This window comes from Falco punctatus, assembly GCF_963210335.1.
Source record: "Falco punctatus genome assembly, chromosome: 7".
Taxonomy (NCBI): domain Eukaryota; kingdom Metazoa; phylum Chordata; class Aves; order Falconiformes; family Falconidae; genus Falco; species Falco punctatus.
The window spans coordinates 17173663-17186258 of record NC_137587.1 but is presented as its reverse complement, the minus strand read 5'-3'; the positions used below and the strand labels follow the sequence as shown (position 1 = coordinate 17186258).

The 12596-nt window shown below is 50.9% G+C and overlaps 2 protein-coding genes across 7 annotated transcripts in view; both read left to right on the top strand.

Moving 5' to 3' along the window:
- The window catches only part of MEIS2 (Meis homeobox 2), a 174645-nt gene extending 173528 nt beyond the window's left edge, over positions 1-1117 (top strand). For all 5 annotated transcript variants that reach the window (XM_080394742.1, XM_080394740.1, XM_080394743.1 and 2 more), the window contains exon 12: positions 1-1117. This exon is cut by the window's left edge and continues 343 nt beyond it. The gene's annotated coding sequence lies outside the window, so the exon portion shown is untranslated.
- A 1570-nt stretch (positions 1118-2687) lies between these two features.
- The window catches only part of LOC308066867 (uncharacterized protein), a 49605-nt gene continuing 39696 nt past the window's right edge, over positions 2688-12596 (top strand). The window contains exons 1-2 of one of the 2 annotated variants that reach the window (XM_080394750.1): positions 2688-3247; positions 11876-12036. In XM_080394750.1, the coding sequence (XP_080250876.1) occupies positions 3165-3247; positions 11876-12036 (244 nt within the window). In that variant the 5' untranslated portion in view covers positions 2688-3164. The remainder of the gene's footprint in view (positions 3248-11875; positions 12037-12596) is intronic. The other variant, XR_013929347.1, reaches the window with a different exon arrangement.

Genomic DNA, 12596 nt, shown 5'->3' with positions numbered 1-12596 from the left:
AAACAAAAACTATTTTAAGACTTTTGAACTTTGACCAGATGTTGACACTTAATACGAAATTCCAGACAGCTGTGATTATTTTTTACTTTTTGTCATTTTTCATCAACAACAGAGGACCAACGAAACAAGAACACAAATGTGAAATCATGGGCTCACTGAAATGAATATGTCCATGTACAGATCCTCTGGAAAAAAAAAAGACTCCAAGAGTTATAACTACTGTAGTATAAACATAGGAACTAAGTTAACTTGTACATTTCTGTTGATCACTCCGTTACGTTGCCTCAAATAGTTTTAGAAGAAAAAAAATCCTTGTTTTCCACACTATGTGTGTTGTTCCCAAAAGAATGACTGTTTTGGTTCAGCAGTGAAGTCACTATCCATGAAAGACCTGTTTTGGCCAGTGAGAAAAGAACTACCCTGGAGATGAAGATGAAAAGTCTTGCTGGGTCTCTCATCACTCAGAAGACTGTTCCAAGAAGGCCTTGCCATTCCCTTGTTTTGTTCCTTCATAAAATGTGTCCTTTAGTTTCAAACAGATCTTTATAGTTTGTGCTTCATTAAGTCTCTCCCCATTCCTCCCCAATTTATTTTTTTTTTTTGGACTCTTCTTCAAAGAGCTTGCAGGTGAAGATTTAACAGACAGAACAGACAGAGCAGGAGCTTCTTCCAGTAGTTCTGAGCCTTGGCTTTGGACAAAACAAAACTAAAAGTTGGGCAGCTTTCCTCAATGAAAGAAGTTACTAACGGTCTTTGCACCAAACTTAGGACTTATCATGAACTCAAAGCTTGGGAAAAAAAAGCAAGAGAATACTGTAACAAACTTCGTACAGAGTTCGGTCTATTAATTGTTTCATGTTAGATATTCTATGTGTTTACCTCAATTGAAAAAAAAAGAATGTTTTTGCTAGTATCAGATCTGCTGTGGAATTGGTATTGTATGTCCATGAATTCTTCCTTTCTCAGCACGTGTTCCTCACTAGAAGAAAATGCTGTTACCTTTAAGCTTTGTCAAAATTTACATTAAAATACTTGTATGAGGACTGTGACGTTATGTTTTAAAAAGAAAAAAAAGGTGTTAAGTCACAAAATGCGGTAATAAATATTTCATTTTTGATTTTTTGTTAGGCTTTTGTGTTTTTAATCATGCTTAGGAGAGACTGAAGTTATCAGGAGATGTCTCAAATACGTTTCTTATCAGCATCGAGAAGAAAGGTTGGAAAAATCAGAAACAAGCTTGTCATCAGCATTAATAGAATAATTGAATGAAAGAACCTCTGAGGTTGTATATTTCTGCTGATTATCAATATTATATTTATGCCAGATTAAACAAAATTTGAAATATTCTTTCACCAGCTTGCATTTCAGAGCTGTGTCTAATACCTGTAATATCTGCTAATACCATAGAAGCTGAGTTTGAGTTGTGAAGGCCTAGATACAAGACCAGTAAGCCCTCCTGCGCTGAAGTGTTTGTGTGTGTGCATCCATCACCACCACAGAGCTTAACTCCAGCTATTTAGCTCAGAGGTGAAGAACAGCTGCAGCGCTGGAGTAGGTTCAGAAGTTTTAGGAGTAAAGTGGTTCTGAGTTTAATGAGAGTTTTACCTGCATGAGGATTGCATAATTTATCTTTTCTAAATGGTTGTACTGCTTTTCTTGTCTTCAGTTGTTTTCAGAAGAAAAGAAAGGAAAAAAAAAAAGACCATCAGCTAACAAGGTTGCTTGTTAATTTGACATTTTGTATATAAATATATAAATAGCTGGTGCAGAATCACGGGTAAGGGTTCAGTTTTACTTAAAAAAAAAAAGAAGCTTGTGGCATTTTTGAGCAACTAAAGGAGAATTTGAACTAGGAAGATATCGGCACTGTTGGAAGCAGCCGCCTTTCACTGCCCTCAGTGGCACTGCTAAATCAGTGAGAGCAGGATGGGGCCCACAGAGCAAGGGGAAAGCTCTGGCTTTATTTCTGGGAGGAAATGGGTGGGAAAGGGCTTGTAATTCCCTTAACTTTCTAGGAAACAAAACCTTGCCGATTTCAACATCTGTAAATTTGTAACCCTTCTCCTCCTTCCTACTCCTCGTCATTCCAACTGGCTGGGGTGTTATTAAAAACTTTGACTGACAACTTTTACCTTTGGAATGTGGAAAGAGGCTCAGCCTTGTAGTTAATGTTTAATTTCTGAGCAAAGTAAATGGACCCACGCTGCTGGCAACAGAAGGGAGGATGCTAGAGAATGTGTGTGCGGTTTTATTTAGCCATCGGGTCCTGCTTCGTGGGCGTCTTTCTAAGGTATTCGTATGAAATTTAGATGATAATTCCCCGCTGGGCTTTGATGCTCTCTGTCCTGGTTAAAATCACATGGAGCCTTCAGTCGTGTAAGAAGAGCACACCCTGGGTTCCCATTTCCAAATTCTTTGATTATTGTGGATACGGAAAATATGAAGGCAAGATTGTGTTAGCACTTTTAAAAGGATTATTATTATTAATAATAATAATAATAATCAGTAATTCATTTCCTTGCAGATCTTTTCTTTACAGTTTGAGGAGAAATGTCAGAAAGCATCCTTGCACTGGTAGAAACACAGGGAATAATTTATCCTTAGTAGATTATTGTTTTTTATAATGTACTAAATATTTGCACTGCTGTGTTGTCTTTTATTTTCTTTCTCTCTCTCTCTCCCCCCCCCCCCCCCCCCCTTTTGGGCCATGCTCTCCGTGAGATGTGTTGCTGAAATCCAAGGTACAATAACGTGCAGAGATTTCTCCATCTGAGATTTACTGTTTAGAATGGAAGGTTCCGATTTTGGTATTTTTAAGAACTGCTCAGCTGTCAAAAGCAACCAAAACGGGAATAATGTTTTGACAGCGGTATAGTGTTAAAGAAAATACTCTAGTCTGAATAAAAATTGCTTATGCTGTGGGAAACGAAGGGTAACAGAAGAAACACCTTTTGTTTACACACACACATGTTTATAATCCCAAATTTCCATTTCTCCGAGCGGGTCTGGGCTGGGAGTTGTAGCCACCACAAACGAGGGATTTTTCTTCCAGATTTTGCTGCTTGTAAGGCGAAGAGAGGAGGGAAGCGCCGCGCACCTCCGCCAGCGCGGCCGCCCCGGCCCTGCCCGCCGCGGCGAGCGGGCACCGCGGGGCCGAAGAGAAGATGCCGGGGGGAGCCAGCCCCCCCTCCCCCCTTTCACTCGTAGCCGCAGAGGGAGCGAGGGAGAGGAAGTTGCCCCAAACCAGGTTTGAGAGGGCTGGGGGCCGGGGGGGGCCGGGGCCGGGCAGGGGAAGGGGTGCGGCGGGGCACCGGCTGGACCCGCTCTCCCGGCCGGTGCCGCGGCCGGGTCCCGCTCATCGCTCCGGCGGCTCCCGGCGCTTCCCGAGGGGAGCGAGGGTCTCCCGGCGGCGCTTGGAGGGGCCGACCCGCAGCCGCCAGCCCCACCGCCCCCCGGGGCGCGGCGGGCTCGGGAATGCCCAGACCCTCTCCCGGCGCTGCGCGGAGGGGCAGGAGGGGGCCCCGCTGGGCGGAGGGCTGCGCCCTGCCAGCCCCCGCAGCGTCCGCGGTTCGGCGGAGGGGAGACGGGCCGGTCCCCGGTTCGGCGGAGGGGAGATGGGCCGGCGTCCAACCCCTCTGACAGCACCTTTCGGGAAACAGCACCGGCTGCGGTGCGGGAGAGGGAGCCCTGCCGGGCTGGGGAAGCCCCGCACCCTGCCGCTGCGGAGACGGTGCGAGGTCGGAGACGGGTGCGGGAAAGGTTTGCAGGCAGGTTTTAATATTAATAGTTTTGGTGGTGAGAAAGAGACAGACAGAAGGGAGGTTGCTCCTCTGGGCAGAGTCGCTGCGACAGTGATGATGGATGACCCCGCACAGCTAAACAACTCCTCCCCTTCATCCCCACACGGTGTCAAAGCTACTTTAGTTGCAGCTTTAGGAATAAAATAAATAAACACAGTCGCCCCCTTCCTCGCATCGATTTATGGATCATTATGAATCAATTACTGCTCTCAATATTTTAGAATCTGCTTACATAAAAAGGGGGTCTGCGGCCGGGAAAAAACATTAATCTTTGCCTCAGTAAGAAATACAGAATCTTATTGTACGGTCCTGTGACTAAAATATCGCCGCTAATAATTCGGGTTTAACCGTTTTCCAAGAGCCGCGTTACCGTGGAGGGGGTGGATATTGTAGGTGCGCATCTCCAAGAGCGGCTTTCAAGTTAGGGGGTTCCACACTGCGCCTAGAGAAAGAGCAGCGCGTCCATACGGTGCGTGCAACCTCATTGCTTAACTCTTCCCGAGAAAGAAAGAAAGGGGAAAAAAAAGAAAAAACAGAGAGAAAAAAAAAGAAGCAAGCCCCATAACAGCCCCCCCCCCCGCCCCCTCCTCTGCTCCCAGTACTGAATGCGGTGCTGTGCGAGGCAGCGAGGCGGGGGCTGCGCGCCCGCGGGGCAGGGCGGCAGAGCGGAGCCCAGCTCGGTGGCTCCGTGCTATGGGAAGGAGCTGCAGCAGGGACAGAAAGTGTGTGAAGTTGGATTTCTCTCGCTTTCTCTGTATTTTCCCATTTGCAGCAGTGTTTGAGGATCTCAAGGTGTTTCTATGGCTACCTTGTGTATGTGGGAGGGTCATATGTGGGGGTGCCCAAGAGAAAAGGCAGCTCTTGGGTGATCATTTATCAATGTCACCCACATAATGATTCTCTCTGCAGCCTTCTATTGATGAGGATAATTACATTAGCTCAGAGTGACTGATCAATGAAAAACCACCAAACAAAAACTTCTTTACTCTCCTATAATACCAAAAACCGATACAGAAATAAGATAGAAAGCGAGGGTGGGATTTCTCTTTCCTTTCCCTTTAGCAATGGTTGTTTGTTGTTTGGGGGTTTTTTTTGTTTGTTTTGGTTTTTTTTAACGAACAAGGGAAAGTAAGGAAATTTTATCCGATTAGTTTCCTTTTTAAAAGAGGCTACCATTTTGTGAAAATGTTCCCTTAAACCTCTTGGCATCGCTCCTTGCCTGGTAAAGGCAAATCGTTATTTAAAATATGAACTAGTGCTTCTCCCCCGGCTGCAAAATCCTTTGCTTTTACACTTGTGTTTTGTTATCGGGGGGTAGGGGGTGAAGGGGGAGGGAAGAGTGCGATAGTTTGGAGCTGCGAGAGGGGGAAAGGGAAGGCAAGTAACTTTTCTTTCGCAATTGCAACTGTCTCTCTGTTTGTCAGGTTTTCTTTGTTTTTATCACTTCATAAAGTGGCTCTATTAAAGATGGAATGTGGCCTCCCTGAGATGCTGCTCTGCCGGTGAAAGTTTGCAATTAAATTACGGGTTCGTTCTTTCCAGAGTTAAAAATCAATGTTTTCTCAATTAAAGGGAATTTTAATGCTTTTACTTGGGAGTTGTTAAGGACGCCGTAAATTTTACTGTAATGCCTCTAAGCTCCGAAGCCCTGCCAGTGGACAGGTTGATATTCATGTTGTTTTGGGGGGAAGAGGTTGTTGCTGGTTTTGTTTTCTCTCTAAAGGGCCTTCTTCAGAAAACTCAATCATTTTGAATAACTGCAAGACAAACTGATGCGAAGGGGGCGGGGGAGCCAAGGCTGTTCCTCCTGCCCTGCCCTGCCCTGCCCTGCCCTGCCCTGCCCTCCCCTCTCCTCTCCGCCTCGTCCCGGCGCCTCTGCCTGTGGCGGGCGATCCTGCCTTCCCGGGTGTCCGCAGGGCGCGGGGGCGGCTGCTCAGCTGCTTTTATGGAGGAATGGAGAAATGTTTCAATTTAGGAGCACGTGTGTCGACAAAGTCCCTCTCCGCAACGCCCCCCCCCCCCCCCCCCCCCCTCAGGAAGGCTCTGCGTGGAGGGCCGCGTCGCCCTCCGCCCGTCACACGTCGTGCGGGGCTGCGCGGAGGAGCTGCCGCCTTTAAGCAGGCGTAGCGCTGGTGAAGGAGTGTGTCCTTTACCGGTCCTGGTGAAGACTTTACATTTCTGTAAACATCTACTTACAAAGATGACTACAAGTTAACGGTGGCACGTAAATGGAAGCCTAAATGGGGCCGGCAGAGGCCTTCCACCGCTTCCCCCCCGCCCCCGAATATTTTGTCTTTGCAGGCTACTGCCAAGTAAAATCCCCATCAGCAGGCTGATCCTGAACCCATTTACACGAGGTTAATTCCTCGAGCCGCAGGAGAGTTCGTCCCCGGGCCGTGAGATCAGGGAAATAGGCCCCTATCGCCCGGGTTTGTCCGAAGCGTGTTTAAAATTCCTTAAATCAGCTCGGCGAAGAACCAGCGCAAACTCCTTTGATTAAAGCGACTGTCAGGTTCCCCGATATTAGGCGAGAGAAAACGCAGAGTAGGGCGTACTTATTATTTATACCATAGTCCACTGTGAGCAGTTGAAAGGGGAGGATTAGAAAGTGCGTTTGCAGGAGAGGCAGCGAGAGCGCGCCAGAGGTGTCACACCGCGGTTTGGACCAGGCGACTTCGTCTCTTGCCCGCACAGCCCCCCCCCCCCCGGCCCCCTGCGCAGCCCCCCCAGCTGCGCCCCCAGACCCGGGGCCACTAGCTCCTCCTCCCGCTCGCCGCGCTGGCCACCCGCGTCCCGCACCGCTTCGTCAGGGACTCGACATCAGTAATGCCAGCTCGCTGGTCTTTCACTCAAGTTTTATATTGTTCTGCTTGAATCTGGTGCGTGGCACTAAACACAGTTAGTCCTTGGGGGGGGGGGGGCGAGGGGGCTTTCCACTCTCGGGCTTGTGCCTGTGTTTAGCAATGCAGGACGAGGGAGAAAAACAAAGCCATCATCTAGTTCTCGCCGAGCAGGTTTACTTTAGGACCCCACTTTAATGGGAGCGGGCACGGGGCAGCGCAGTCCTTGTGTTCGGTGGGGGCGGAGGTGAGGGGTCCGGGCAGCCTTGGGTTCTGTGGTTGGGGTTTGGTTTGTTTCTTTTTTTTTTTTTTGTTCTTTTCCTACGGCTGCGGCTCCCCAATTCGGAAACGTTTTCAAATCTATGAGCCTTGAATGGACAAATTCTCGCTATTAATATGGGACATGGACGAGTGGCAAAAAACCTGAATGGAAACTGTGCGGTAGCTTTGGGAGAAACTAACGATGTGCTTCAGCTCTTGCCATTACAGGGAAGGAGAGAGGGGGAAACCCCTTCTGATTAATAACTAGCAGGGTAATGTTGAGGGCTTTTTCTGCCCGATTGCCTTTTTGAATTAGAGCCGATTTCTTCACACTTCAATAGGGCCTGTCTCTTTTAAAATGACTGACAGATTTGTTTCTCCTTTTTTCTCTCCCTGAGACTTAATGATGTAAATTTTCTAATTAGTTAAATCACGTTGCTTAAAGGCCTTAATATTTACCGGGCAAGGAATGATAGTCGCGTTCGCATGTCTCGAAATAACCAGCGAAATAACATTAGGCTTTTTAAAGAGGGAGGGGGGGAAGAGCAGAGGGAGGGGTGGGCTGGGGAAATATCACGTAAAATGAGAGCTAAAGTTCAGCCCGGAGCTTCTTCCCTCCTCCCCCACGCCCCCGAACCCGCTTTTATTTTTCAATCAGCTAAGATTTAATTAGGAGCCCCCAGGCCGGACGATCTGATATTTTCTCATTAGTTTCCCATCAGTAATCTTGAGTGTTAGATTGGCTTAAAGGTTGTCAACATTTGACCAATTTTATTTAAGGCAAAGAAATCACGCGTTATAGCTCCGGGACCCAAGATCTGAAAATAAATCCTGCCCGGATCAGCGGAACTAACACGCGAAAAAAATGTTGACAATTCATGGTTGTATTTAATAAGTTGCATAATGTATAGTACGTACACACACGGGGGGGCACGGGGACACGCGTGCAGCGCGGTGCGCGCACGGAGCGTCCCGCGCCCAGTAACGCGCGCAGCGGGGCGAAGAGGCGCGATGCTGCGCGTGTCCGTGTGTCCGTGTACACGCGCGGGTGTGTGCGTGTGTCCTCGCGTGTGGATGTGTGTGCGTGTGTGTGTGCAAACGCGTGTCCGTGGGCGGGCGCGCGGCGCGGGCTCCCAGGCGCAACGTCGGAGCGCCCCCTGCTGGCCGCGGCCGGCGCCGCCGCACAGGAGCCCTCCGCCCGCGCTGCGCGCTTCCCTTGCGCGCCGCGGGGATCAAACGCGCGGGGCGCGCAGGCACAGGGCCGCGCTCGCGCAGACAGCGCGTGTTATGAGGAAGCGTGGCCCCTGCCCCCGCGCCTCCCTTTTGGCCTGAGGGGACCGTCACGTAAAGTGTTTACGGAACTGTCCCTTCCCTTGCTGTAGGAGCCCGGGGCGGCCAGCAGCGCAGCGAGGGGCGGCCCGTCAGCGGTAGAAACGCGCTTTTGCAGCCTCCGCCGTTTACTTCGCGTCTGGCTTGGCAGCGCGGAGCTGGGGGCGGCCCCGCCGGCCCCCCGCCTGCCCCGCACGGGCAGCGCGCCCTGCCCGCCCCCCGGGGGGTGGGGGGCGCCACCCAGACGTGGCTCCCCGCGCCCCCGCTGCCCGGTGTACCGCACGCCCACCCCGCGGCCGGCCGCAGGCGCGGAGCAAAGCGACTGGGGTAGAGAAACGGGCAATAAAGGGCTGCCAAGTGAGTGTCTGTCACATGACCCCGGTAATTTATAGGTAAACCCACGGTTTCGTGTTTATTGAAAACACGACAGAAGCGCAAAAGCAACCGGTCGGCTGCGGCTTCCCCCCGGACTTGTCCCCTCAGAGAGAGCAGAGGCAGCCCCGCGCCCGCCCCCCCGCCCCCTGAGCGCCCCGGGCAGGCGCCGCCCGCCGCGGGGCTCTGCTCACCGACGGCCCCGGGGAGGGGACGGGGAAGCGGCCAGGAGCCGCGCGGGGTGCGGGGACCCCGGCCCCGGGGGCAGCGCTGCGGGGGGAGCGGCGCTGCGGGGCCGGGCCGGCGGGCGGAGCGGCTGCGGCCGGGGCAGCGCGGGGTGCCGGGGTCGCGCAGGGCGGCGCGGCTGTGCTCGGGAGCCGCCGGTGCGGTCGTAAATCGCTCTCGCTCCAAGAGGCGCCCCAGCCTCTTTGTACACCGGGGTGCTGCAGGCACATACTTGTGGTTTAAAGGGCTATTTTCCCCATTAAAAAATAACAAAATAAAATTCACACAAAACTGACGCTGAAACCTGCGCCTCGTCCCCTTGGTTCGGGGCTGTGCCTAGACAGATTTCAGCCAAAGCAACGCTTTGCAGAAGATCTAGCTTGCTGGACCGAGACAGTAGTTGCTCAAATTTATTTTCTTTTAAAAAATGTGCGTGTAAGGGAATGGGGGAGGGTGGAAGAGAAAATTTCTCAGAATACCAGAAGATACCTTTCTTGAAACAAAGGCAATCGCAAATCCATCAGGCAGAGACCAAATAACAATATTTATAGGAAGGCATTCAAAAATACAGTGTGCTTAAATAACAACAACAAATGCTTACTACAGTTGCTACAGCGCAGCTTAATAAAAAATAAGCCTTACTGACAGTCTTGTCAACATCTTAAGTAAATTATCATAGCGACGGTCTTTGGAGAAGAGAACCCACAGTCCTTGCTAAAACACCTCCTATCATTAATCTTAAACCACTTGAAGATTATGATGGAAAGAATGGGATCAGTAACCATTATCATCTCAAATTGCTGTTAAAAACTCCGCTGTTTATTTTTGCAACCAAAGCGAATGTATCTGGGAAATGCAGAAAAGGGAAGAAAGGAAAACACAAGAAAGGCAGAACAATTGAGGCGAATCCTGTTGCAACCTCGATGATAAACACATGGAAAAAGCTGTTACTGCTCTGCGGATTGCTGGAATTTGGGTAGACATTAGAAAAATAAACAAAGCGATGGCTCCGCACCGGTTCTGTAAATGCACCGGTACACTCAAGGAAAGGTAACCTCTTCAAATTAATTGTATTTTCTTGAATATTCTGTATTTGCCTTTACCTACATCGATCGTTTGATAAAGATCAAAACTATTAAAAACGTACTTGCACCTTTCACTGTTCATATCCGAAAATAAATTCATTTTGACACTTTCTTGCTCGTATTTTTGTATGCATTGCGTGTTTTCCAATAATCGCCAGAATAAAGTCTATAGTGGAATTTTGAGGATCCTGCACGCTGCAAACATTTGCTCGGAGTGAAACCTTTTCAGAAGCGACCTGTGATTTTTATTGTAGCCTCTCCTGTTAGAATATCATCCCTCTTCGAAATGCATTTTTACAGCTGAAAAATAAAATACTACCCTACACGCACCCTACCCCACCCCCGCCTTGTTAAACTACTTCCAGGATTCGGCAGAGAAGGGAGAATCTGCTGCTTTAGGGACATTGGACCTACAATGTTATCAACGGATCTTTACACCTTCAATGAATCCACAAATCAATGTGAGCTGGGTACACGTCTGAATACAATTAAACACGGTTTTTTTAAGTTATTCTTTCAAAACGTAGAAGTTTACACGAAGCCTTTAAACAGCACGATGCGCCCCGGCCGGCCCTCCTCCCCCCCTCTCCTCCCCCGAAGCCAAAAGAAAGGGTGCCATTAAACCAGGGTGATGCAAATTAAAATAAACCAAACAATTATTTTCGCCTAGCAGAGCTGCGTCTTCCTGTTTTTTGCGCGATGATTCATTTCAGCAGCGGTGTGGCGGAGGCAGGGGCGGGCGGGCTGCTCTCCCCCCTGCGGCGGGGGGTATGGGGGCTTTGCTCCCGGAGGCAGGCTGGGCAGCGGCGCGGGGCGCTGCGCAGGGGCTGCGCGGGGCGCGCAGGTAGGCGCGGCGGGAGCGGGAGCCGGAGCCGCTCTGCCCGCTTCCCCGCCGCGGCCCCGCAGTGACCCCGGCCCAGGGCTGCGGAGAGGTGAGAGGTGACGCTGCGAGCCAGCGCAGACCTGGCCCTTTTAAAGCCACAGCTAATCAGTCCTTTACTAAATTAAAATATAGGAAGCAGAGGGGAAGCAATTTCGTTGTAAAGAATTACCACGCGCGCTCCCAGAACGAAATAGCACTGGAATGAGGACGGTGCTCTCTGCAACGGAGAGATTTGTCACCCAGGAGCAGTTCGGCTAAGATAAACTATAAAATTATACGCACGCTACATAGATCCGATAGATCTGCACGTGTGGGAGTTTATGTATCACACGCACACGCAACAATAAAATAAGGTTACCGAGTTGCTGAAAAACTTCAGCCCCATAAACTGTACAGCGGGATGATGGTTATAGGACACCAGGCGCCGGGTGGTTAATCGCCCACCTAGCCAAAGCCTTGGGATTTCATTCCAATGTGGGGAGAAATTTACGTGGAAGAAACTGATACCTTTTCCTCTCAAGTCATTTGTCTTCGATTTCAAGTTATTCTTTAATCTCCGTAAGAAATAGGGAACCTACTGTGGCATAAGGGTGCGCGTGTACGTGTATGCATAGGCACCGGAGAGATGTGCTATGTACGTAGGTGTGTGCGATGTACAAGTGTGTGTAATCTGAGCGCGGGAACTGGCCCACAAACAGTGGAAGATAGTGACAGTTCCATTTTTCCTCTTTAATTGGGAAATATTCCTTGATTGTCTTGTCACCCATTACTTTTTAATAACTCCACAGAATCGGGAGAAGAAGAACAAATGCCTGCTGCAAATAATCTGCTATAAAGCAATTATTTTAGTAGGTGAATACGCAGTTGCAAGTACAACGCAGCAACGGCCATGAATGAGACTCACGAGGCGGGGGGGGGGGGGGGGGGGGGGGCGGGAAACAGAAAATAAAGACTACTAGAGTAATGACAATATTTGACAGTACATATACTTCAATGGGTCGCAGTGAGAAATAGCTAGCTTTGATAACATAGCTCTTACAGCTAGGTTACAAAGAAACTTTCCCTTTTCATGCGTTTTAGGCGGCAAGATCCCGGGTTTAGAAGACCGCGAGCCGGTTCCCCGCGTGCTGCTATCATTAATTCAGGTGCGGAGACCAGGGTTCCGAGGGAGAAGGACGAGATGGATTTCGGCAGCAAACGCTGCGCCGCCGCAGCCCAGGGGCAGCTGCCATCCGGGGCAGGTAAGGTGGTGCCTGAAACTATTTTTAACTGAACAAAAGACTGAGCAAACATCTGACGTCAGGGAGCAGCATCCCCGGAGGGGGCGGTGGGCAGCGGTGCGTGGCTGCGGGCTGCTCGCCCCTGCCCGGTACCGGGGCCCGGCGCCCCCCGGCAGCGGCCCGGGGGAGTGGGCTGCTGTCCGCCGGCACCGGGCAGGGCCGGGGGTGCTGGAGGGGTGACAAGGAGCAGGCAGGGCGCCCGCTGGGGAAGGTCACGGCACCGCCCGCGCTGAAGCTGATCGCCACCTTCTGCCCGTGGTTTTAAACCGGGGGCTGCTCTCACCCGGGGGCAGTCTGCGCGGAGGCCTGCGGCGCTCGGCCGGCGGGCACGGCTCCCAGCGGGAGAGACCCGCACGTCCGTGGGCCCGGGCCGGCACCCCGCGCCCCCCGCACCGCCGCCGGCCAAACTTCTGCCCCGGCGTGAACGTGAATAGAGACGAGGGACGCCGCTGAGTGCGGCGGTCAGGGTGAGGCGGGGGCTGGCTTTGCCGTCAGCGTTACCCGCGGGCTGTGAGGGCGCC